Source organism: Pipistrellus hanaki, assembly GCF_964339955.1.
Source record: "Pipistrellus hanaki genome assembly, chromosome: 5".
In the NCBI taxonomy this organism is placed as follows: domain Eukaryota; kingdom Metazoa; phylum Chordata; class Mammalia; order Chiroptera; family Vespertilionidae; genus Pipistrellus; species Pipistrellus hanaki.
In genome coordinates, this window is record NC_140507.1 from 45,412,940 (window position 1) to 45,438,045 (window position 25,106).

Consider the following 25,106-nt stretch of genomic DNA (forward strand, 5'->3'; position numbering starts at 1 on the left):
GCCTTTAAAACTTCAGACATGTGACTTTATGATGATTTTAGGTTTGATATTGAGGTATTTATCTTCTAAAACCTTGACCTCTCTTAATTCAAGGCATATTCAAAGTTTATAAAACATTTGCTTTCAGGCTACAGGTTTGAATCCAGATAGGCTGGCAACAGACCAGATTGAAGAGCCTATACTATTGTATTCTGGATTTAACAACCCCATTACTCTCTACTCCTCTGATACCTCATTCCCCAAGGTTCCATCCCAGACTTTTGCTCTAGGTACCCTTCTGTCATGTGGTAGTGATGGGATGAGCAATTGCTTAGATCTAAGGTATAGACATAGGCAGTTGTGTTGCCAACTGCATATGTTCTGTGTGCCCCACAGTCTAGGCCCAGACTGCAAGCACCAGTAAAGGTTAAGACATGCAGTGAAGCAGGCTTCTCCCAGGTCCTTACCTTTCACGGAACATGAGGGTGAGAACAAGATACTGTCATTTAGAACCCTCCTCTCCATCTCCCCTCCACTTCTGGGTTATGGCCAGCTCTGAGCTGCCAAACAGTTCCCTTCTCCTCCCAGGGGGTTTTCACAGATGTGATATCAGTTCTTGAGCATTCCACAAACCACCTTATTTCTCTGGAACCTACAGGGCAGATTTCCAAAGAGGGAGCCAGCTGTCCTTGCTGGTTTTTCATTGAACTGATTCACACAAGAAATAATAGCTATATAAATATATGATGCTATATATCAACCCACACTCGGCAAAGATCCCAAAAATCTGGTGTGAAAGCAAGAGTGTGGTAGCTTAGCCACAGTGAGGAGATTTCCATCTTCTCATTCATCCAAGGTGGAAAGGTGGTAATTGCACTGGGATGAGTTATGAGGAAGCAGAACTGTCTCAGAGCAGTTGTGGATGGCATGTTTACTTTATTTGTTCTGACCCAGAAAGTAGTGTTATACAAATAAGTGGAATGAAGTAGATTGCATCATAGAAGTATTTCGCTGGCGAAATACATCATAGAAGTATTTCGCTATCCTGCAACAACTAGTGTTGTTGCAGGATAGTTACATCTAAGATTGAAAATTAAAACAAGCCAAAATCTACAGCCCTTCAGTTATTGTCAATACATATGGGATTATGAAACACCTTCCTGGCTTATTGTAAGCCTAGATTTTGGGGATAAATTGACCTCTTTTGAAATTGAAGCTAACGCAGCACCACAATGGATCACGCATGCCTTGTGCTCTCTGTTCACTGAATGAGCTACTAGTGAAGAATTGAACTGGGAACACAAGACACATAGTCAGCCCCTATATTACCTCTTTGTGTAAAGCTGCAATAATACACTTAGTTTCTCCACACTTTGGTTCTCTTCTGGAAAATTAGGATGATTAGAATGGACGCATTGACTCAGGTGTCAAATCTGAGGGTTTTGAGGCTTAATACAAGGTAGATGAAATTGATCATATGCTGCTACCTACTCTGTGACTGTCACAGATGAACTTAGGCACTGGAAAGGACTTCAGATATGGACTAATCTGGCCTCCTTATCTATACTAATAAAAGTATAATATTCAAATTGGCCATGACCCCTCACAGTAACAACCAAACAGCAGGCTGCATGGGGTGACAAGGTCAGCAGGGATGTTAGCGAGGGACGACCAAACGACTGACCAGCAGTCTGCCTGGGGTGACCAGGCTAGCAGGGGGGTTAGCAAGAGATGCTAACTACTAACTACAACTGACCAGCACGCTGCGTGAGGCAACCAGGCTGGCAGGGGGGGGTGGGGTGGGAAGGGGAGACCAGGCCAGAAGGGGGAAGTTGGGGACAACCAGGCTGGCAGGGGGGGAAAGGAGAGGACAACCAGGCTGGTGGGGGTGGGGAGTTAGGGGAGACCAAGCTGGCAGAAGGGAGTTGGGGGTGACCATGCCAGCAGGGTGGGCAGTTAGTGATGATCAGGCAGGCAAGAAGGCAGGTGAGCAGTTAAGAGTCAGTGGCCCCAGATTATGAGAGGGATGCCTAGCTGAGGTTTTGACCTGATCCTTGGGATTGGGCCTAAACCGGCATTTGGACATCCCCCGGATTAGAGAGAGTTCAGGCTGGACTGAAGGGACAAATTTCAGTGCACAAATTTCATGCACCAGGCCTCTAGTTTTAAAGATAAAGAAACTAAGGCTAAGAGACATGAAGAACCCTGATAAAGCCACTTAGCTATCTAAAGACGACCAGGAGCAGGCAAGTCTCTGGCTTCCAGTCCACTCCATGCTTTTGTAAATTTGGAAGGTTCCCATTGTCATCAAAGAGCCTTTACTCTCAATATTGCATGAACTATGGTTTTGGAAATTATAACATGCTGATGATACATAGACTAGAAAGATGGTAGTTTGCATGGAGACTAGTAAATGTCAGGATGGTGAACACCTCTGTCATGTTTACACAGTCCAAAGTAGTGATTCTATGTATGTAAAAATGAATGTTTGTGGTCCAAGCACATGTCAGCAATACCTTTAATGTTAATTGTCTAGAAGTCTATCTACACTAATAAAAGAGAAAGATGCAAATTGACCATACCTTTGCGACACCCACCAGCCAATCAGGAGCGAGTATGCAAATTAACCCAAAAAATGGTGGGTTAATTTGCATACACAGGCATCCCACATTGCCCTAGCTGCTCAGGCCTCTGGGCGGCCTGGGAAGGCAGAAAGGCAGCTTGGGGCCCAAGCAAAGGTGGAAAGATGGCTCTGGGCAGGAGCAAAGATGATGCTGGCAGCCAGGGGAAGGAAGGCCCGTTCTAACACGAATCTTCATGCATTAGGCCTCTAGTGTTCTATAACTGAGTGAAGATAACTTTCTATTTTGTATCCTAACCTAGATGATATATTCTACAAGACTTTCCAGTTTCCTTTGTTCTCACTCCACTGTTTGTCAAGAAATCTTATTAGTAATTTGATCATTTAAGTTAATAGTGTAGCCTTGGTTATTTAAGGATGGCCCTGGTTCAAGAAGTGGCCACCCACTTTTAGCCATTATACCACTCCACTCCTTCTAAAAAGTAATAAAAACCCCAAAAACACCCAGTAGAAAGGGTCAAAACCTTAAAGACTGTAACAAATGTGAAATCTTATAAAATGAATGAGGCACATTGGATGTTTGAAAATGTCTATCAGCCCATTTCCCCCCTCCCCCCCCAAAAAAAAAACTGACGATCATGAAAGAGAAACATGAAAAGTGAAGAATAGAAAGAAGAAAGATATGGTAATATATTAATAGTAGTAGTTTTAGGAACTACTATTTAAATAAGAACATTTCATGAGACCCATGAAAGAGGAGGTAAAGAACTCAAACTGTCTGTCTCCTAATGTAGCGGCAGGCATTTTGATAGCAGTGTCCCAGGTAATTAGATACAGCTCTGGGGGGTGAAGAAAGAACCAGCAATGCCTTGAAAGGCAGACAAGTCCTGCTGTCCAGTCCAAGGAAAAGAAGGCCAGCTACCACATGGACCACACTGCAACTTAAGGGTCCAAGCACTCGACCAGTTGCCAAAATAAACTACACTACTAGAAAGAGCCTGCCCCTTAGTGGTTGTATAAGCACTGTTGCTTTGCTATATAAACTGGGGAAGTTTGTTTACTTGTCACAAGCAGCCTGTCAAGCAATGCTTTAGCAACAAGACCAATGGGACTTCTGAAAATTTGTGGGCACTGTGTTGACTCAGAGATCCAAAGTTCAAGGTACATTTTATAAAAAGAGCCAAGTATTTGGAGTGGGAGACACCAGAGGCCTCGTCAGTAGGAATAATTAAACCCTGGCAGAGTGACAACCAGCTCTAGTGAAAATGTCTGGAGACGGGACTGAGGGATTATGTGGTCTAAAGTACATCTGCATTTAATAAAAGATCAGCTTCTCCTTAGACTTTTTAACTTAATTGTAAGTGTCATTTCTGAGGATTGTGGCAATGGTATCCCTTTGCTTCTAAAAGGGATGGGTGAGGAGCAATAGAAATGTTAGAATCCAGAGGGAGATGTGTGGTGTAATTAAGCTGTTGCTTTCACTAATAGGCTATTATCAGCAGGTAATAAGGAATGTGCATGCATCATTCCAAGTTGTCATACGTCATCGAGTGCTGCAATAGATGAGGTATGTCTTCCGTGGCAGCAGCAAGCAATCATATAGAGATGGGTGCCATTATGGCTGTTATAAATCATAACATACATTTTAATAGTTAAACAATTATCTATAGTGTCAGTACTGGGAAATTGTTTGGTAATGATTGGCTGACTTTTATGTTGAACAATAATTTTTATATGAATCTTTTTATATAAATACCCGAGCAATTCAAAAGAAGAAAATTCTTTTTAAATCATATATTTGGGAGCTTTTTATTGGTTGGATCATTTATCTTTAACTAGAAACATTTGAAGGACCAGAAAGGCATCAAAATAACTTTATCAATATAGGGTGTCCAAAAAAAGTATACACATGCTTTGAATAATGATAAAGGCAGTGTTTATTAAAATACATTTCATTTTTAAAAATAAGCTATCAGCTATAAGATGTGTATACATTTTTTGGGGAAACTTTTTATATAGAATATCATATATATATATATATATATATATATATATATATATATATATATGTAGTATTCCTATTATATGAAGATGTTGCATTGTAGGACCAAAGAGGTAAAAACTGGCCACTAGATTTAGACCTCTCTAGTTTTCTGTTGTTGGAAGCCACAAGTTAACAAGGGATGAAAGGAAAATCTTTTTTCTTGAAGGACTAAAACGACTAGGCTTCTCTCCTTTCTTTCTCTTTCCTTTCTCTTGTATTGTTTCTTTGTCCATTTATCTCTCTTTCCTCACCATGATTTTCATATTCTTCAAATCTTAACTCAACATTACCAGCAGTAAAAACCTGACCTTGACCTACCTGGCTGTCTTCTTCCGCTTCAACTCTGCTGTACTAGTTGTGCCTTTCCATGACCGTTCGACAGCCTTTTTTCTCTGTGAGAACTTTAAAATGATACCGAGGGGTATGTCTTGCCAAATGTTCATTGCAAGAAAAAGCTGGCACCGGGGAGTAAGTCAATTACATCACTAACACATGGTTAATTTGCCAACATTTTTTCGTAACAAGGTTTCCCTGAAAAAGAAATTAGTGCAAGTTTTATTCACTGTAAAGTGGCACTTTAATAACACTGATCTAGGTGGTAAGGGTGTTAATGGCCATTTTCTTCTTGCCAGTCCTATCGGAGGGTAGAACAGCCTGATGTGATGGATCCGATGACTGGCACATGGTGAGGTGTTATCTTCACAGAGAGATAATCAATAATAGGAGGTGAGACTTTTGAGTGTTCACTCTATGTCAAGGCCTGTTCTATGTAGTTTGCCTGAATGAGCTTACTTTAACCTTACAATGACCAGTGAGGTGGGTACTCATATTGTCCCCATTCAGCATAGGGAGAAACTGAGGCCCCAAGAGATTCATTAACTTTCCCAAAACCTTAATGTTAGTAAGTGGCTATGTCAGAATTCAAATCTAAATCTGTTTGAAACCAAAGTCATGCTATAGCTAGATCACAGTTGTACAACAGAAACTTCTGCAGGGATGAAAATATTCTGTGTCTGGCAGATGTGGCTCAGGGGTTGAGCATCAACCCACGCACCAGGAGGTCACCAGTTCGATTCCTGGTCATGGCACATGTGTGGATTGTGGGCTTGATCCCCAGCAGGGGGCATGCAGGAGCAGCCAATAGATGTTATTGGTTCTCACTGATGTTTCTATCTCTCCTACTCCCTTCCTCTCTCTCTCTAAAAATCAATAAAAACATTAAAAAGTGTTTTTAATCTGCTATGTGCAGCATGGTAGTCAATAACCACACGAGTACTTAAAATATGGCTAGCTCAAACTGAGGAAGTGAATTTCCAGTTTCATTTTATTTTAATTAACTTATGATTATAGTTAAGTAGCCATATGTGGCTAGTAGCTACTAAATTGGACAGCACAACTTTGGATACTTTTTGTATATTGCAGACCACAAGCTAATGGGAAAACCAACCCAGGAAAATACATTAATAGAATATGCTATTCTTTCTCCATTTCTAAAGTTACCCAAGAAAAAAGACTGTCAAATCTGTTGCCATATTGAAGATTTAATTTAAAAATTAATTAGTGACTTCCTCCTCTGGTTCAGGCACTGTACTAGGTTTTAAGCATTCTAAATGACTAAGCTATGGTTCCTGTCTTCTAGGAGCTCATTATCTCAGTAACTCTGAAGAATAGGTTACCCATTTTCCCCCTAGAATTTCTTCATAGATGATACCACAAAAGTTTAAATCTCTCCTCTCTAATTCTTTGCAGTTTTGCCTTTATTTTTTAACTAGAGGCCCAGTGCACGAATTCATGTACCAGTGGGGTCTCTTGGCCTGACCTGTGGGGTCAGTGCAAAACTGGCTCTCTGACATCTCCTGGGGGGTACTGGATTGGGAAAGGGCACAGGACAGTCTGAAAGATCCCACTGGTGCACAACAGGGGCAGGGGAAGGATGCGGGAGGTTTGCCAGCTGGGGAGGGACTGTGGGAGGGTCCCAGGGTCTGTTTGGCTCATCTCTCTTACCGTATTTTCCGGCGTATAAGACGACCCCCTAATTTTTACAGTTAAAACATAGGTTTAGGCCTATATTCGCTGTATAAGACTACCCCCCACTTCAAAGAAAAGACTTACTTTGCTGTCAAGATCCACAGGTAATTTTGTGTAATTTTGGTCTTCTGCCCCCGATTTTCGGTTGACTTTTTTTCCTTTCAAAAGTCATCTTATACGCCGGAAAATATGTAGTCCTGATCGGCTGAACACCAGCAGCAAGCTAACCTACAGTTGGAGCATCTGCCCCCTGGTGGTCAGTGCACATCATAGTGAGCAGTTGAGTACCTTTGCATATCATTAGCATATTACACTTTGATTGGTTGAGTGGCTGACTAGTTGACTGGACACTTAGCATATTAGGCTTTTATTAAATAGGATATTTTTGTAACAAACATAGACTATTCTTTTCTTTAGTGCAAAATAGACTTATTGATGCCAACTCTGAAATGTTGCTGGAACCACTCTCCTCAAAATCTATTTACATTATCCATTTGAGAAGTGTCAATCCTGTAGTGTTCTGGGCTCTCTCCATGTGAGTCTTCCTATTTTTTTTCCTAGTCTGATCTGTGTGGAGGTAACTAAATGCGAGGATGGGAGAATTGTTCAATACATAATTTTAAATCATTTTACCTCTCCTTGACTTCTACAGAATTCATTTCTTCATCCTGCCATCTTGTTCTTTGAAGCAATGTCCTATCATGTGCCATGCTGGTAATGTCACAGGATGCAGAGAAGTCCATGTTAGCATATAGCCAGCCAATAGGAAGTCATGTAAGTAATGTTTTAAGAATTATATCAGGCAATATAGAAGTTTTAATGTAAGTATATAATGAATGATAATGAAGATGTGGCAAACCAGGTGAAATTATATATAGGGTGTCCTAAAAAATGCATATAAGCACTTTTAATATTTATAAAGGTAGTGTTTATTAAAATATATTTCATTTTCAAAATTGAGCTATCAGCTGTTGACGTGTGCATACAATTTTTGGGCACCTCTATATACTCAGAAATTTTTAAATGATCATCTTGGCTAAAAAGGAAAGTGCCATTTGTCATAGAATAGTTAAGGCATTTTCTGAGGACAGAGAACATTGCATATATCAGAGGTAGGCAATATATATTTTTTCTGAAGAAAGCCAGGTGGTAAATATGGTAGGCTTTGTAAGCCAAATGATCTTAGTCATAACTGCTCAACTCGGCCTTATTGTTGTTTGGCAGTCGTAGACAGGATGGGCGTGGCTTTCTTCCAACAAAACCTTATTTACGAAACAGGTGACAGGTTTGGCCTGTGGGTCATAGTCTGTCCAGCCTTGGCACGTAAGATGAAGGTATTCTATATTTCATTTTCTGTTATTATTTAGGTTAATTTGAAAGGAACTGGAGAGCTTAAAATTAAATATTGAATACACTTCATTATTACTCAATTTCTGAGTGTTTTTTTTTTTTTTTACCACTGTCAAGAAAGTAGAGCATAATGTAGATTAGGTTTTTTGAATGGCATATTGAAACTTTTAAAAAATATTTTGGAATAATGTAAATTGAAGTTCAGCCTCAAGAGCTAAACAAAATAAAGTTACAGACATGGAAACCCAAGAAACTGACTCTTTCTTGAAAAAGTGAACACACACGTTTATTTTATTTTTACTTTCAGTAATTTTAGCTCCTTCAGAAAAAAAATCCTGGAGCATGTGTATACATCAGAGAAAAAAATATGAAATAAAGGGTTTATGAAAACTGAAATGCTTTACAAGAATCTTAGGAGGAAAAAGTAAATTCCTGTCTTGAGCAATCATTTCTGGCATCAGAACATAAGTAAACTGAAAGGAAAAGTAGGAAGAACATGCTTTTTTCCTATAATTACCTAGAAAGTAAAACTTATCCTCTAACTTCATATTCTTCCTTGAAACTGCTCTATTTCCAAGAATTTTAATTAAGAATTCTCCAAACTCAAGAAATGTACTGACAGTCTTAGGGATAAATACATATTAGGTATTGCTACCATTGAGGACTCAGCAATCATTAAAGAAGTAATATATCAGGATAAACTAGGGTTGATTCTAGGGATGAAATACTATGATTTCTATTAGAGTAATTCATCATATTCATTGATCTAAGGGATAAAAAGCATATGTTAATCTTTATAGATATTGAATAGTCATTGACAAAATTCAAGTCATTCTGAATGTTAAAAAAAATAAAATAAAAGATGACTCAATAAAGTAAGAGTTAAACATATTATGACCATGAAAAAATGACAGACTATTTATGCAATAGCATACATATATACAAACATCTGAGCCCAGACACAGTCTTATAAATAATGTCAAAATGCAGCAAACTTTCTACTGTTTCTGCTATAAATACAAATAAATTAAGGGAGCATAGTTCTCACCATTAGTGATGTTCTGCCTGAGTTATTAGTCAACCAAGCCAGATAGGAGAAAGGAATGTGAGGATAACACTTAGAAAGGTGAAAGTAAAACTATTATTTGTGGATGATTTAGTACTTAGAAAACTGAAAAGAAGCAAAAATGTTTTAATTTCAACATCTAAAAGAGAAAAAAGATAAATCTGACACTTAAAAAAAAATCTTTGATTGGCAAAAACAAAACAAATCAAAACAAAACAAAAAACCTCAGCTACTCTGAGGAAATTCTAAAGGAGAATGATAAGCTAAGAAAAAATACCTGCCTACTTCTCGCTAACATGTTAAATTGTGGGGGTGTGGGAAAATACAAAGCAATAGAACAATGGGCAAAGATTATGAAGGGATAGTTTGCCTTAAAAGAAACACAAATTCCATTTCAACTCATAACAATATTTAACCTCCTATAAAATACTATTTTTTAAAAAAATTTTATTTACGAACTATGGGAATATAAGTATATACTTCTAAGTTTGCTTGCATTTCATAAGGGCATTTTTAAGAACCCACAGGAACTAATAAAAATGGTTGTCTGAATAAAGACAAGAGGGTGGAGGGAAAATAGGGTGGATAGGGACAGGAATCAGAGCACGATCTCTAAATGAATACCTCTCATATTGTTTTGTTTTTCAACCATGTGAATAAATTACCTTTATAAAAAAAATATTATGAAATGTATTTTTTAAAAATATCTTCATTGATTTTTTTTTACAGAGAGGAAGGGAGAGATAGTTAGAAATATAGGATCAGCTGCCTCCTGCACACCTCCCACTGGGGATGTGCCCACAACCAAGGTAAATGCCCTTGACCTTTCAGTTCACAGGCCGATGCCTATCCACTGAGCCAAATTGATTAGGGCACAAAATGTTTTTTTTGTTTGTTTGTTTTGTTTTTGTAAATGTGTAAATCAAGGAATTGCATCTCATTTTATTTTGTATTCTTGATTATTGTAGACATGGAATTTCTTTAAGTTTTCATTTGTTATTCATATTTTCAGTTTTTGAAATTATCTCTTCAATTTCCTACATTTAGAGATGTTTTCATTTTTGTAAACAAAATTTTATAATTTCCTAGTAAATAAGCAACCAGTAAATTTTAACATACTTATTTTACTTTTTAAAAATCTGTTTATCTTATCTTTTTGTTAACTATACATTAACTTAAGGGACTTGGTGATTTTTATTTTGTCATATCTATCAATCTTATTTTCTTAAGTATTTAAAAAATTGTTTTAAGCCTCTCCAGAATGAGATACTTATAATATCTTTTTCTTTTTTAATCCTCACCTGAGGATATTTTTTTCCATTGATTCTCTCTCTCTCTCTCTCTCTCTCTCTCTCTCGAGAGAGAGAGAGAGAGAGAGAGAGAGAGAGAGAGAGAGAGAGAGAGAATGAAAGGGAGGATGGAGAGGGGGAGAGAGAAAAAAAATCAACATAAGAGAGACACATGGATTAGTTGCCTCCAGCTGGAGGGTTCTTTTTTTTATTTTTATTGATTAAGGTATTACATATGTATCCTTAACAACCCCCCACCATACTCCATACCCCCTCACCACCTGCTCATGCCCTCACCGCCCCTGGTGTCTGTGTCCATTGGTTATGCTTATATAGATGCATATAAGTCCTTTGGTTGATATCCCCCCCGGCTGGAGGGTCCTTGACCAGGAATTGAAACTGGTCAAGACTGAGGGCTGATGCTCTTGCAAAGGCAGGGCTAGAATGCCTTTTTTTTTAAAGCTGGAATTTGTCATATGATGTGAGATGAGAATATTCTTCTTCTCCTAAATAGCTAACCAATGGCTTCTCAGAATCTTTGTTAAAAATGTTCCCTTACCTGCAGTGTCATGATTCAGTGTTTCATTAAGTTATCTATTCATACTTAAGTGACATATTTATTTTTATTTGTGGTAAATTTTAACATCTACTAGGTCTAGTTCCTATTTATTACTTCTCAATCTCAAAATTATTTTTGCCAGTGGATTTTTCCACATCAACTTTAAGATCATAGTGTCAATTTAACTTTCTATATCCACTTTTATGTCAAGTTCATTTCCAATTTATTTCATCTGAGATATTTTGGAAAAAATAATAGCTCTATAGTATATAGTGTTCCCATCCAGGAATAAAGTACAATTCTCAAATTATTTAATTGTCTGATTTTTATTGACTTTTATGTAAATTCACTACATTCCTTGTATTCATTCCTAAGAATGATATAATTTTGTCTTTAATATGGACTAAATAATTTTTCTATATATTGCTAAGATACAGAATGATGAATATAAAATATTTTAGTTATTTAATCTTACATTTATTTTGTTCTAAACCATCCCATAGAACTTGCTATTTTAGTTCTTAGATGCCTCATGTAATTTGCTTAGCTTTGTTAATTAAATAATTGTAGAAGAATATACCAGAAGTGGTTTTATTATTTTGAATAATTATAAGTATAATTTCTATTTTTTTTTTTTTGCCATTATTTGTGTTAATCAGAAATTCCAGAAAAATGCCAAATAATATCATCAGGATATCTTATTCTGATTCCTGAATGCAATAGGAATATCTATTGTGATTTGCTAGTAAACTTGAAGTTGGTATTAGATTAAAAGAGATTTTTATTATCTTAAGAAATTATTATTCTATTCTTTTGATTAAGAATTTATTATTGTTTTTTTAAAAAGAACAGGTGCTGAATTTTGTCAAATGAGTGTAGGGCACAATTGGTACGGTGTTTGGAGATTGGCTCATTAGAATTTGAAGCCCTATCTGCCAATTAGTAGCATTGCTCTCAGTTTTATCATTTGTCAGATGGACACAGCAATGAGGTTCTATAAACAGCACATGAGCTAAGCCTTTAACCTGTTATACGTGGCCTTTGGATTGCAGTAGGCACTTAATAAGCAATAACTACTATTATCATCTATTCAGATGATGGCACATTTTTTATAGAACAATTTAAAATGAAAGAATGTGAACACAGCAAGTCTGACATGAATCAGAAAACAGTGACTTACCTTATGAAAGCATATATTTCTCTACGCTGTGTTGGAGTACCTATGGTTCAATTCACACCCTGTTCTCTTCCTTCTCGATATGTCACTTACCTTTAAAAAATGGGTTTGCTTTGTCCAGTCAGCAAGATTAAGAATCATGTTTGTTTTCTGCTCTTTCTAACTCTTATTTATTCACTTATAGGGAGGTAGGGTGGAGTTAAATCAAATACTAATTTTTGAAACTCTTCTGATTTTTTAGTTATAATGTGAGATAATGTGAGATGTGTTTATTTTTTGTCACGTGGCAGTGTATATTTTATCACATATTTTTGTTTGTTTTGTTTATTTTTGGTTTTGAAAGGCCAGGGAACAGAGAAAGGTGGAGGAGTGTAATGAGTTTGGAGAAGAAGACAGGAACTAGAACATGTATTGCTTTAAAGGTTATTCCAGGTATTATTTTGGAATGAATCCTAAGGTCAACAAAATCTTCTAGAGGATTGTGAGCAGGGGAGAGACATGATACAATCTATGTTTTACCAGGATCTCTAGTCCAAAAAGAACAACCTTGGGAGGAGGGGTTCTTGGATAGTGAAGAAGGCATTAGGAAGTAGTCCAAGTGAAACTATATGGTGGTTTGAACTCAGATTCAAGAAAGAATGTGATAGGTTGAGAATAATCAGCAGGAGACAGAATAAAATGCTTGAAGTGACATATCATTGAAGTTAACAGGCCCAAAAACTACTGTGAAGAAATCTGAGACATACAACAGATATTGAATAACTAATGGGACTCCCAGAAAATGAAGGCAAACATATATTTTTAATACCACTATGGAATTTATCAGATCTAAAAGACATGAGTCTCAGGATTGAAAGATTCACCAGATATTCAAGTATAATCAATAGGGGGCGGGGGGGGGGGGAGAGAAGAACAACAATCAATACAGTTCATTGGGAAATCTCAAAATGTGAACGATAAGAATGCCTTTTGACCTTTCTAAAGTGAAATTCAGAAAACTAGAGCTCATGTACCAAATCTGGTCTACAATGTGTTTTTTATAAATAAAGTTTTATTGGAACAAATATATCTAAAAAAACCCTGTGCGTCATTGACTTGGCTCAAGAGAGATAGCCTTTGCTTTAGATAATACTTGCTGTCCAGAAAGGCTGGCTTAAAGTTTATTTTCTATGGAGTGCTCCTAATTAACCATTGACCTCATGTACAAAGTTTGAAATGCAACGTCACTGTGATTGAGGATGGATGAAAGTTGTGATATGGGAGAATCACACTTCGTTAACTGCTTTGGGCCCTGGTGGGTACTTATTGCCAGGCCCTAGCATGCTGTAGGGCTAGCCATTATTTTAGTTAGTAACTTACTTTGGTTAAGAAACCAGCTAACTAAACTTGTTAGGAAGGTATGTAATATAAAAAATAAAGACTTTTTGTGCATTGGTTTTGTGATATTTTTTATTTGTTTTTATTTATTTTATTTTTATCTTTTGACCCCCTCACCCACCTCTTTGCCCTACCCCCTGCCTCTGGCAATCACCAATCTGCTCTCTGCAGCCACAAGCACCTGTCCCACTGTGCCCAACTCACCCACTCAATGCAATGCCCCCGAGTGTGGTGTGTATATTTTGTCTCTACATAATATTTAGAAAATTGTGAATAGAGTATGAGGGTTAGTCACTTACACATAAAAGCATGAACCCCACTGTCACCATCTACCATTAGTAAGGTTATTTACTTAATCCTCAATTTTAAGATACAATAGGTTATCTAAATATTCTGTGGAACCCTAACCTGATATTGTTAACATTTTTTAGGGGACTTTAAGTTCTGTCTAGTGCTACTGTTAGTAAAGTTCACTTTATAGAAATGAAATTTGTGGACTAAAAAAGTATACAGGATGTGTGACTACTTTTTATTAATGCACATTTTATAATTGTGGTTACATTGTTTTATAATTTTATTAAAAATTGTTGATTTTATTATAAATTGATTTTGTGATAGAGGTAACATTTAGTGCCACATATGCTGGAACATCCTTGTTCAGTGATATTCTTTAGAATGGAGGGTCTTTTGAAAGATGCTGTAGATCCTCCATCTACCTTACCAGGTCATGCTGTTAAGGTATCTGTATTGGGTTCAGCTCTCTTTCCATCACCTCCTCACCTCACCTTACCTCACCCATGCAAGCCTCTGGCTCTCTCTTCAGCCATCTTCTATATGGACTTTGACAGAAACTTCTGGATTCCTTCCAAAGAGGAAGCTTGAGTGTGTTAACGCAGTCCTCTCCACTTAACTAATTCTCAGCTTTGTTTTTCAGTCACAATTTGCTACCTCTTGATTGTGGCTTCCCATTGTCCTGTTGGTATTTATCCACGATCCCAAGGTGGGATGGGGATGTAGGAGGCAACACTAAGCCTGCCATCAAATACACTCTCAACCTGCTCCCGAGGAGAGTATCAACCCTTGCTTGGAGGATTTATCACAAACATGTCTTCTTCTACCTCTGTTTCTATTAGCCTTCCCACTCTCCTGGCTGAAACATCTGCTTATGACATCTTTTTTATCCTCAGGGCAAACTGTCTTCTCACCTCTGCAAGAAACCCTATAGACCAAGTTTCATTTTCAAGGGAGTGGCCTCTGGAAAGTGGGGCGGTAGGGATTTTCCAAGCAGAAGGTGACTTTGCTTTAATTTCTGAGGAGCGCAGTCGAGTGGTAGAAACATAAGTGCAAGCTGGGCTCTCTGGTTCCTGCTGTGAGGCAGCCACTTACTTACTTGCTGTGTAAGTTTGGGCAAGTCCCAAAATTTCTCTGGTCCTCAGATTTCTCATCTTTAAAATGATGATACTGGCAGAACCTTTGTTATACAGTGTTTGTAAGGGGGAAATGTGGAAGTAGCTCAGAACAGTGGCTGATAAGTAGTATTTGATAATGGTTAGCAGTTATTCTTTTATTATTATTAATAGTAAAAATTATCTTTCTTCTATATTTTTGAAGACATAATAACAATAGAATATGGCAAAGTGATAATTTTTTTCTATATAGAATGGCTGTTATATATTTTTTGTATTTTAATAATAATTACTAGCAACTAATGATGTGAAATAAGGTATAGTTGAAGGCCTTCTATCTGGTTCAGAGCCATTTTTAAATCTGTAGTTGCTTATAATTAAAGAAAGATGGCAACAACTTCTAAACCCTGTGTTGCATCAAGGGTCTGTCTGTATATATGAGAAAATCTACCAGTTTGAGAGGGTTAAAATCTCATTATTGATCATTACACTGTTTCCACTGGCTTAACAATAAGAAATAAGTGGTTTCTTAATACCTGTCACTTTTATTTCTTCTTGACACTAAGATTATATTTTAATCTTGTTTTCTTTTCATCTCAGTGCTTAATGGAGTCTCAGAGAGCATAGCCGTTGGAATGAGAAGTGACTTTGTTTTCTTTTTTGATTCAATCTAGTATTTTCGATGCCATTTCTTACTAATTAGTCTCCTTTCTTTTCACATGACCTCACAACAAAATATTATTTTGTGTCATTAATCCATCTTTGATTTATAATCTCAGTGACTTTATCATTTATATACTATACCACAAAATCTTAAGGGTGTGTATGAGAAAACAGAAACACAAACTTTTATATGTTGCTCAAAATAAGGGATTTCAAACATTTGTGAGTATCAAGAACTTTCCATTGACAAATACTCACAGGATTGAGATTGAACAGGAGACTTAATACATTATAACAGGGAAAACTCCTAACCACTTATGGTTTGGTATTGCCTGTTTTTTGTATTTTTTTTTTTAAATACATAGAGCAGTGACAACAAAGTAAAAATAATTCTGCTGTATACCATTATATATGTTGATTGTAATCTCTAGCTATAGGGAATGGCTTTGATTATCTTGAAAATACAATGCAGTTCCTAATATTCTAGCTTTTAGCTACACAGCCTCTCAACTTAGAACATATCTACCCCTTTTCCTTTCAGGAATAACTGCTTGCCCTGTAGGTCCCAGCTTCCTTGTTATTTCCTCCTGAAAGTGTCATCTCTATGCATGTTTTTATAGAATCCCCCTCGAACATGTCCACTATTATATAACTAGAGGCCTGGTGCATGAAATTTGTGAGTTGAGCAGGGGGGGGTCCCTTAGCCTGGCCTGCACCCTCTCCAATCCAGGACCCCTCAGGGGATGTCTGACTGCCGGTTTAGACCCAATTCTGCAGTCAAACATCCCTCTCACAATCTGGGACTGCTAGCTCCTATCTGCTTGCCTACCTGCCTGCCTGATAACCCCTAACCACTTTGTCTGCCTGTCAAATGCCCCTAACTGCTCTCCTGCTTGCATGATTGCCATTAACTGCCCTCCCCTGCTGACCTGCTCACCCCTAACTGCCCTCCCCTGTTGGTCTGGTCACCCCTAACTGCCTTTCCCTGCTGGCCTAGTCACCCCTAACTGCCTCTGCCTTGGCCCCTGTCACATCCAGATGAATGTCTGGTCTAATTAGCATATTACCCTTTTGTTAGTATAGAATGCTATGAGTGTATCTGTCTTCCTCATTGGACTGTGAAGAAGACAGACACACTCAGCTCAGTGAGGACAGGCATGACATTGGCCTTGATCACATGGTAGTTTCACTTCAAAGCACAGCACTTAGAGCATTTCAGAGGGCAATTGATATTTGTTGAACAAATTAATTTGGAGTAGACTGGAATAAAATTTGTTTTTATCTTTGTGTATTCTTTATCCAATTACTAATACAATAGAAGCTCCCTTTTCTGGATCAGGACCCATAGCTGTTTGGTACTGAGAAAGAGAAAACACACAATGAACTATGTTTTTCCTGTGTGCAACAGATCAGACATTCAGATCAATATTCAAATGGTCTCTCATTAAAGTGGTTGCTGACTAAGATCAAGGAGGTAATATGATTTGATTGACTTTGTATTTTGGGCAGTTCCCTTAGCACATTCCTATGGGGATTATGTCACCCAGATCAGATACCTCAATTTTACCTTACCTCATCACCATACTTCCTGCTTTGATGATATCTTTCTGCTTCCTATAGCTTTTCTACAGCTTCCTTGGGACCTCTGGAATGGTACTAACATCAAGGTCCCACTGTTCTTAGAGCTCTACATTGTTAAATGGAAGCTTTTCGACCACATCTGCCTCCTGTGACATACATAAGAGATAGCATGTTTATTATCATCTCACAACATATTTCAACTCACATTCTGCAGTTTACCACCTTTCCCTAACTTTGGTCTATTTATCTCATGTATATAAAAATTTATGCTGTCCTTCTAATAATGGTCTCTGAGATTCACTCTTTTTAATTATATTATATAGTAGTTTATCTTCTCTCAAGACAAATGCTCTAGTTCTTTATCCTCTTTCTAATATTCCAACATAATGAATAATCTGCCCTTTTCTATCAACCTACATTTGCACTTACACACCAATGCATTATTTGGACAGTCAAACAATGTAAGCAAATTGAACATTCATAAGGAACTGGATCTTCCTGCTTTGGGGCTAAATTTAGAGAGTTTTGCTAAAGTTGGTATTAAATATGTGCAGTTTTCAAGTAATTTTTCAGCTATCCTTTATGGTAATAGAGACCCACAACCAAGAGCATTTAGGACCTCTGTTTACTTATTAGGATACTAACACTTTAAAAAATATATATTTTATTGATTTTTCTTACAGAGAGAAAGGGAGAGGGATAGAGAGCCAGAAACATCGATGAGAGAGAAACATCGACCAGCTGCCTCTTGCACACCCCCTACCGGGGATGTGCCCACAACCAATGTACATGCCCTTGACCGGAATCGAACCTGGGACTTTTCAGTCCACAGACCGATGTTCTACTGCTGAGACAAACCGGTTTCGGCGGATACTAACACTTTTAAAGGATATTTAGTTTTTGTTATTGTTGTGTTGTTTTATGCTCAACTGGTGTAGCATGTTTAGGATGGTAATACAAATTAACAAGACTTATTTTCATATGTGCTTTGTGGAATCATCTGGTTAATTTATTGTGATATCTTATATGAAAGCTTATTTTAATTTCACAAACCTATAAGTCTCTTCAAGGTTTAGGTGAACCAAGGCAGTAGTAATATCCAGCAGTTTTGCAGGGTATTCCCAGAAAGGTTGACTTATCAAATGTGTCAGAAATCTCTAAGTTTCATAAAATAAAGTATTTATTTAATCCTCAATTTTAATTTTCTGATACAATTTAAAGGCACAGTAATTGCCTCTAACATTACTACTGCATGCTAAATACTGTGGTGGACACATTGCATACATGAACTACTTTTTTCTCCTTACAACAATTTATGATTCATACCATCTCTGTTTTTCAGAAGCTCTAGAAGTTAAATAAATGTATTTGTTTTCTCTCCACTTTAATAAATCATCACAAACTTAGTGACTTCAGATCACACCCATTAATTATATCACAGTACTTCAGAACCAAAGTTCACACATGCTCGACTGGGTATTCTTCCCAGGGTCTGACAAGATGATAAGGTGTCTGCCAATCTGGGCTCTTAGCTGGAGGCTCTGGCTGGAACTCACCGCCATGCTTACTCAGGTTATTGGCAGAATTCAGTTCCTTTGGTTGCAGGTGTGAGATCCCTGTTTCCTTGCAGCCTGTCAGCAGGGGCCACTCACCACTCCCAGAAGCCACCAGTGTTCCCACTTACATGGCTCCCCCACTCTTCAGACAGGCCAAGGCATGTGTAGTCTTTCTCATGATTTCAGTCTCTTTAGGTTCCTTTTCTGCCACCACCCAGGAAAAAAATGTTCTCTGCTTTTAAGGGTTCACGTGATTAAATTAACCACTCCTTCCTCCCTCCCGACCCCAATAACCTCCCCACTCTGCCATATAACATAGCACAACCAGGGATGATACCATGTGCACAGTTAGGGTGGGATTTGGGGGTGGGGTGGGGTATGTAATTTTGCTTGCCACACCCTACACAAAACAGTAATTGACAGGTTGGAGGTCAAGCCTAGGTTGGTTGAACTACAGAGCTTGTCCCTGTACCATAGGCATCAGGGAGCCTGTTTTATCCACAGGCATTCGTTATGGAAACCAGCCTTACTGCTATGGAGCCAGACGGTGTTGGTACCACAGAGTGCTATTAAAAACGTTGCCTTAAAGAGTTCCAACGCAAGCTTTACATGCATACTGGTCCTATAAAATATGAGATCCACACCCTATTACTTAAAATAGTAATTGACAAGAATCACACAAATTAGATTTTATTGTACATACACATTTCTATGAATTGTACTTGTGTCAGTTCAGTTTGCCCTCTTTCATTTCAGACTTTGATTTGTACTTTGCACCCTGTCTCTCCCCTCTGCTTATTTTATGAATACACTTTTAAAAATTGGTCAACTACGAATCTTAGTTTTTCTCCTTACTTAATTGCTTTTCAGATAATTGTCTTTAATTCCTATAGCAATCTATGAAGGGACATGCTAAAGCTATAAAGTCAATCAAGAGAAATCCTATTCTTGATCATATAAAGTTGCCATTAACTAGAGATCACATGGACTTGTAGGAAGCATAATATTTGATATAGTGCATGCAGGGACTAAAAAACAGCTAAATGTCATTTTGTTGGTTTTAAACAACTCAAGCACATATATGGCATATATTTCTTCAGCTATCGAGTGTATAATTTTGTTTTTGAAAGAACCATTGATTTTTTTTTTTGTTGGCAGCTTTTGAATCTTCTTTTTTTCTTCCTTAAAATAAGAATAGGAATTTTCTTTTCCCCAGGGTTCACAAGGTTAGGCAACCTCACAAACCCTAACCAGCTCAGTAGTATTAGGAACAGTGTAGATTGTGTGTGAAACAAAAGCCAGTCCTGGGTTACTCAATCACTAAGTCATTTGGGACAAGTCACTACGCATCTCTGAAGTTCATTGTCTCCAAATGAGCAATTGTAAGATTCTATTCTTTTCAACACATGTTTTTTGAAATGACACTTTGGTCAGTGTCCAGGTCTTTGGAAGTATTTAATTTATTGCAGCTCCACTGCTTTGGAATTTGTTTGTTGGGTCTCATAAAGACACATGAAAAACATTTATATTGTTTGTGTGAATATTATAGTAAAATTGATTGGAATGTGCTGGGACTTACCATACTTAATCAACTATGGGATTGTTTTTCTATTTTTACAAAGTAAAACTTCTTCTTGGGTTCCAGTATTTTATACACTCTGCTCTTCTCAAATAAATAAGTTTTCCATTTCTTTTTCCTTTTTTTTTTCCTCTTATTTCACCAGAAATACCTTTCACAGTATTTGAATATTCTTTGGTCACAATTTATGCATGATTGTTCTTACTTTAATGAGTCATTACTATTACTGCTGCCTAGGGTAAATTACCAAAACACTTACACACAGACATCATGAGGGTTGACCGTGGACAGGGTGTTTAGCAAAGTTTTTTTGTTTTGTTTTTTTCCTTTTCTTTCTTTCTGTGTGAAATAGGTTGTATGAGACACTGGTGTTGTCATTCTGATGGGTTCTCTTTGAAATTGATGGCCCAGTTGTGACAAGCCAAAGCATCCATATGATGTTATAAAGTGCTAAAGAAAATTAAATGAACAGTTAATTTAGAAATGGGGTCTGAGCTATAACTCCTCTCCCTGGAAGGGAGGATATTATGGGCAGCATGCACATGGGGAACGATTTTTCTGGTAATAAAGTTGGGAAAATAGCAACCAGAACAGAACAAAACTATTCATGATGCCGTTCAGTATGTAAAGAACAAAAAGAATTTTCACTATGCAAGAACCTCTACTACTATATGTTTGCAATGATGCCTTCATGCAAAGGGAAACAGATGTTTATCTGTTTTTCTTTTGGTTTTATTTTCTCTTAACACTGCCATTCTGTCAGTACGTGGTTTCATAAAGCTGTAGGATTCTCATAGGAAAACTACCGAGGCCGTGTGCTTTGGAAGCTGATATGTTGATTTCCAGGCTGGATAGCAATATTTTATTGTGGCTGGGGGGAGAGTGTGACTAGGAGTGTTAGAAGCAGGAAGCCTAACACTACCAATACCATGTCTAGAACTGAGCTATTGCCGTGTTTTATGTGCTTCGTACCATTGAATGAATATTGTGTTACCGTGGGTTGTTCTTATCATTTTGTTGTTTGAATATCAGAGGTTTATCAGATGGCTCTGTTTCTTTGGAACACTTGATGGAAAGTTTTGTTGCAAAGCTCCTTTCATGGCGATAACTTCATGTCTTGGTGATAAACTCCCATAAAACTTGATCGGAAATAGTTTTATGAGTTGCCGCCCTCTGTGCTATTAAAAGGTTGGAAGTGGAGCATTAGTTTTAACTCAGAGCTGTTTGCCCAGTGTGTCTTTTGGCTGCATTCTTCATCTTACCACTTTCTGCCTACAAGACATCACTCCCACCAGCTTTTCTTCAGGGACTCAATAGCCTTGTATGACCCATCCCTGCTGTACATTACAACCAAACTTTGTGGGCATCTTCCTTGGCTATTTGCATTGCCAATACTATATACCATTTATGTTCAGTCATTCACCTCTCCTGTCAGGGAGTCCTCAATGAGTATTAATTGAACATTTGGAGCAAATTATATATATATATATATATATCTGAAATGAGTATACTGTAATGCCAATTCTTCCTTATTAAAACTTCTTTGTTTCCACTTGCATTTTGCACTTACATTTTGTAGCCATGTTACCCTGGTTTTATCTCTACTGGTTGGCAACTTAAGATATTCAGTTCAGTTGGTACACACCTATATGTTCCTGTAATTTTGTGACTGATTAATGTTCTGTCGTATGTAGTTAAGCAGATCCTGAGTGTCTGTCTTCCAGTATTGTGTACCGTTTTCTTTTTTTCCCCAAAACATTTTTTTTAAATCTCCACCCAAAGATATGTTTCTATTGATTTTGTTGTTGTTGTTGTTGCTATTTGAGAGAGAGAGAGAGAGATCTATTGATTGGCTGCCTTGTTGGGGAGCATAAGAGACTTAGTTGGAAAGTTGTAAGGAGGACATTCTGAGAAAAGGCAAGTGTGTGGAAGGCCACCTGCCCTGTTTATAAAAATATCAGCTTAGGGGAGATTTAGGGAGTGTTGAAGGCAGCTCCCCTAATTATTCCTTGACTTTTCCAAACAAGTCTGTGCATGTGTAGATCCCCTGGTATTTACTGAAATCCTTATGCTTAATCCCTGGATTCCCTTGCCTAGAGAAAAATGTAAACGCACGTGTCCCCCCCCAGATTACCTCTTCACCCCCCTGTTGTTTGTGTCCATTTGTTAGGCTTATATGCATGCACACAAGTCCTTTGGTTAATCTCTCCCCCTATCCCCACCCTCCCCTACCTTCTCTCTGAGGTTTGATGGTCTGATCGATGCTTCTCTGTTTCTGGATCTGTTTTTGTTCATTAGTTTATGTTGTTCATTTTATTCCATCAGTGAGTGAGATCATTTGATATTTATCTTTCTCTAACTGATTTATTTCATTTTGCATAATGCTCTCCAATTCCATCCATGCTGTTGCAAATGATAAGAATTCCTTTTTTTTACCTCAGCATAGTATTCCATTGTTTAGCTGTACCATAGTTTTTAAATTCACTCATTTGTTGATGGGCACTTAGGTTGTTTCCAAATCTTAGCTATGGTGAATTGTGCTGCTATGAACATAGGGGTGCATATATCTTTCTGACTGGTGTTTCTAGTTTCTTTGAATATATTCCTAGAAGTGGAATTACTGGGTCAAATGGGAGTTTCATTTTTAGGTGTTTTTTTTTTGTTTGTTTGTTTTTTTGTTTTGTTTTGTTTTGTTTTGTTTTGTTTTGTTTTTTGAGGAAACACCAGTCTGCATTCCCACCAGCAGTGCACCAGGGTTCTTTATTCTCTGCATCCTTTCTCAGGATTCCTGCAGCTATCGAAGGTCTTTTTTTATTCCAGATAAATTTTTGGAAAGTTCATTCTAGGTGTGTGAAATATGCCGTTGGTATTTTAATGGGGAGTGCATTGAGTCTATAGATTGCTTTGGGTAGAATGGACATTTTGATATTGTTTATTCTACCAATCCATGAACATGGTATGTTTTTCCATCAGTTTATGTCTTCTTTTATCTCTTTTTTCAGTGTCCTATAGTTTTTCGCATATAGGTCTTTTACCTATAGTTGAGTTTATTTTTAGGTACCTTATTATTTATTTACTTATTTGGTACGATGGTAAATGCGGTTGCTTTTTTAGTCTCTCTTTCTTTAAGTTCATTAGTGGTATATAGAAATGCCATAGATTTCTGAGGCTTAATTTTGTATCCTGCTACATTGCTGAATTCATTTATTAAATCTAATAATTTTTTTAAAAAATATATTTTATTGATTTTTTACAGAGAGGAAGAGAGAGAGGGATAGAGAGTTAGAAACATCTATGAGAGAGAATCATTGATCAGCTGCCTCTTGTACACCCCCTACTGGGGATGTGCCTGAAACCAAGGTACATGCCCTTGACCCAAATTGAACCCGGGACTTTTCAGTCTGCAGGCCGACGCTCTATCCATTGAACCAAAGCGGTTTCAGCATAAATCTAATAATTTTTTGATGGAGTCTTTAGGGTTTTCTATGTACAGTATCATGTCATCTGTGAATAAGGACAGTTTTACTTCTTCTTTTCCAATTTGGATGCCTTTTATTTCTTTTTGTCTGATCACAGTGGCTAGTATTTCCAGTACTATGTCAAACAGGAGTGGTGAGAGTGGCATCCCTGTCTTGTTCATGTTCTTAGGGGAAAGGTTTTAGTTTCTGCCCATTGAGTATGATGTTGGCTGTGGATTTGTCATAAATGGCTTTTATTATGTTGAAGTATTATCCTTCTATTCCCACCTTGCTGAGGGTTTTTATCAAGAAAGGATGTTGGATCTCGTCAAATGCTTTTCTGTGTCAATTGATATGACTATGTGATTTTTATCTCTCAATTTGTTTACGTGATGTATCATGTTTATTGATTTGAGGATACTGTACCATCCTCTAATCCCTGAAATAAATCATACTTGGTCATGGTGTATGATCTTTCTGATGTATTGCTGAATCTGATTTGCTAGAGTTTTGTAGAGGATTTTGGCATCTATGTTCATGAGGGATATTGGTCTGTAATTCTCTTTAATTGTGTTATCTTCATCTGGTTTTGTTATTAGGCTTCATAAAATGAACTTGGCAATGTTCCTTTCTCTTGAATTTTTTGGAATAGTCTGAGGAGGATAGGTTTTAGTTCTTCCTTGAATGTTTGGTAAAACTCCCCTGTGAAGCCATCTGGCCTCGGGCAAGAATTTTCTTTCATCTTCTTTTCTCTTAATGGTGTCTATTTGATGTAAATATTCAGTAGTTAGCTTGATCATGGGTGTCCCAGGAAATCAAAGAGTTATAAGAGGATTCTTAACATATGTTTATTCCCCTTTAATTTATGTTTTATATCTTTCTACTGGAAACTGAAAAAATAAAATGTATCCCCCCCAAAAGCCAATTACTCTGCATGGCCTTTACCCCAAGGTTGGGCTTTCTTTCTTTTCAGGTAATAACCCACAGAACTGGCTTTATATAAGGGGTTAGTGCAGAAAGCTCATCCTCTCCTTTGGTTATATATAAGTCCCAGGCATTAAGCAACCCATTTTTTTTTGTTTCTGAGGCCTATAATCATTCTTTTATTTCTGCATTTGGCAGGTTGTGGATTTCAATTTAATTCATAAATGTATAACTTGTGTTGAAGTAATTTCTGCTGAGAAATGATTTTGCTAGCCAGTTGTTCAAATTTTTCAGTTAACAGTCAACATTCGATAGAACATTTGAATGGGTATACTGGGCTATAGATTGTCAGTATAAGACTTTGTTCTTTTAGTCTACCTTTTCTCCTTAAGAACTGTAGGATTTCCTGAATATTTGTTCAGAGTTAATCAAGACAAGTTTAACTATTATCTTCCCATGTATATGATCAATGCATTAATACCGAGCTTT

General features: G+C 37.3%; 1 protein-coding gene across 6 annotated transcripts in view; it reads left to right on the forward strand.

Moving 5' to 3' along the window:
- Positions 1–25,106, forward strand: part of IL15 (interleukin 15) — a 60,059-nt gene that overhangs the window by 11,641 nt on the left and 23,312 nt on the right. For 3 of the 6 annotated variants that reach the window (XM_084884276.1, XM_084884273.1, XM_084884275.1), the window contains one exon: positions 7,285–7,406. The exons of 1 other annotated variant lie outside the window; for it this stretch is intronic. Coding sequence is in view for 3 of the 5 variants with exons in the window: in XM_084884273.1 (XP_084740399.1) it covers positions 7,341–7,406 (66 nt within the window). In the remaining 2 variants the exon portion in view is untranslated. Of the gene's footprint in view, positions 1–5,236; positions 5,331–7,284; positions 7,407–25,106 lie in introns of all 6 variants that reach the window. 2 more of the 6 variants (XM_084884277.1, XM_084884274.1) reach the window with 1 other exon arrangement.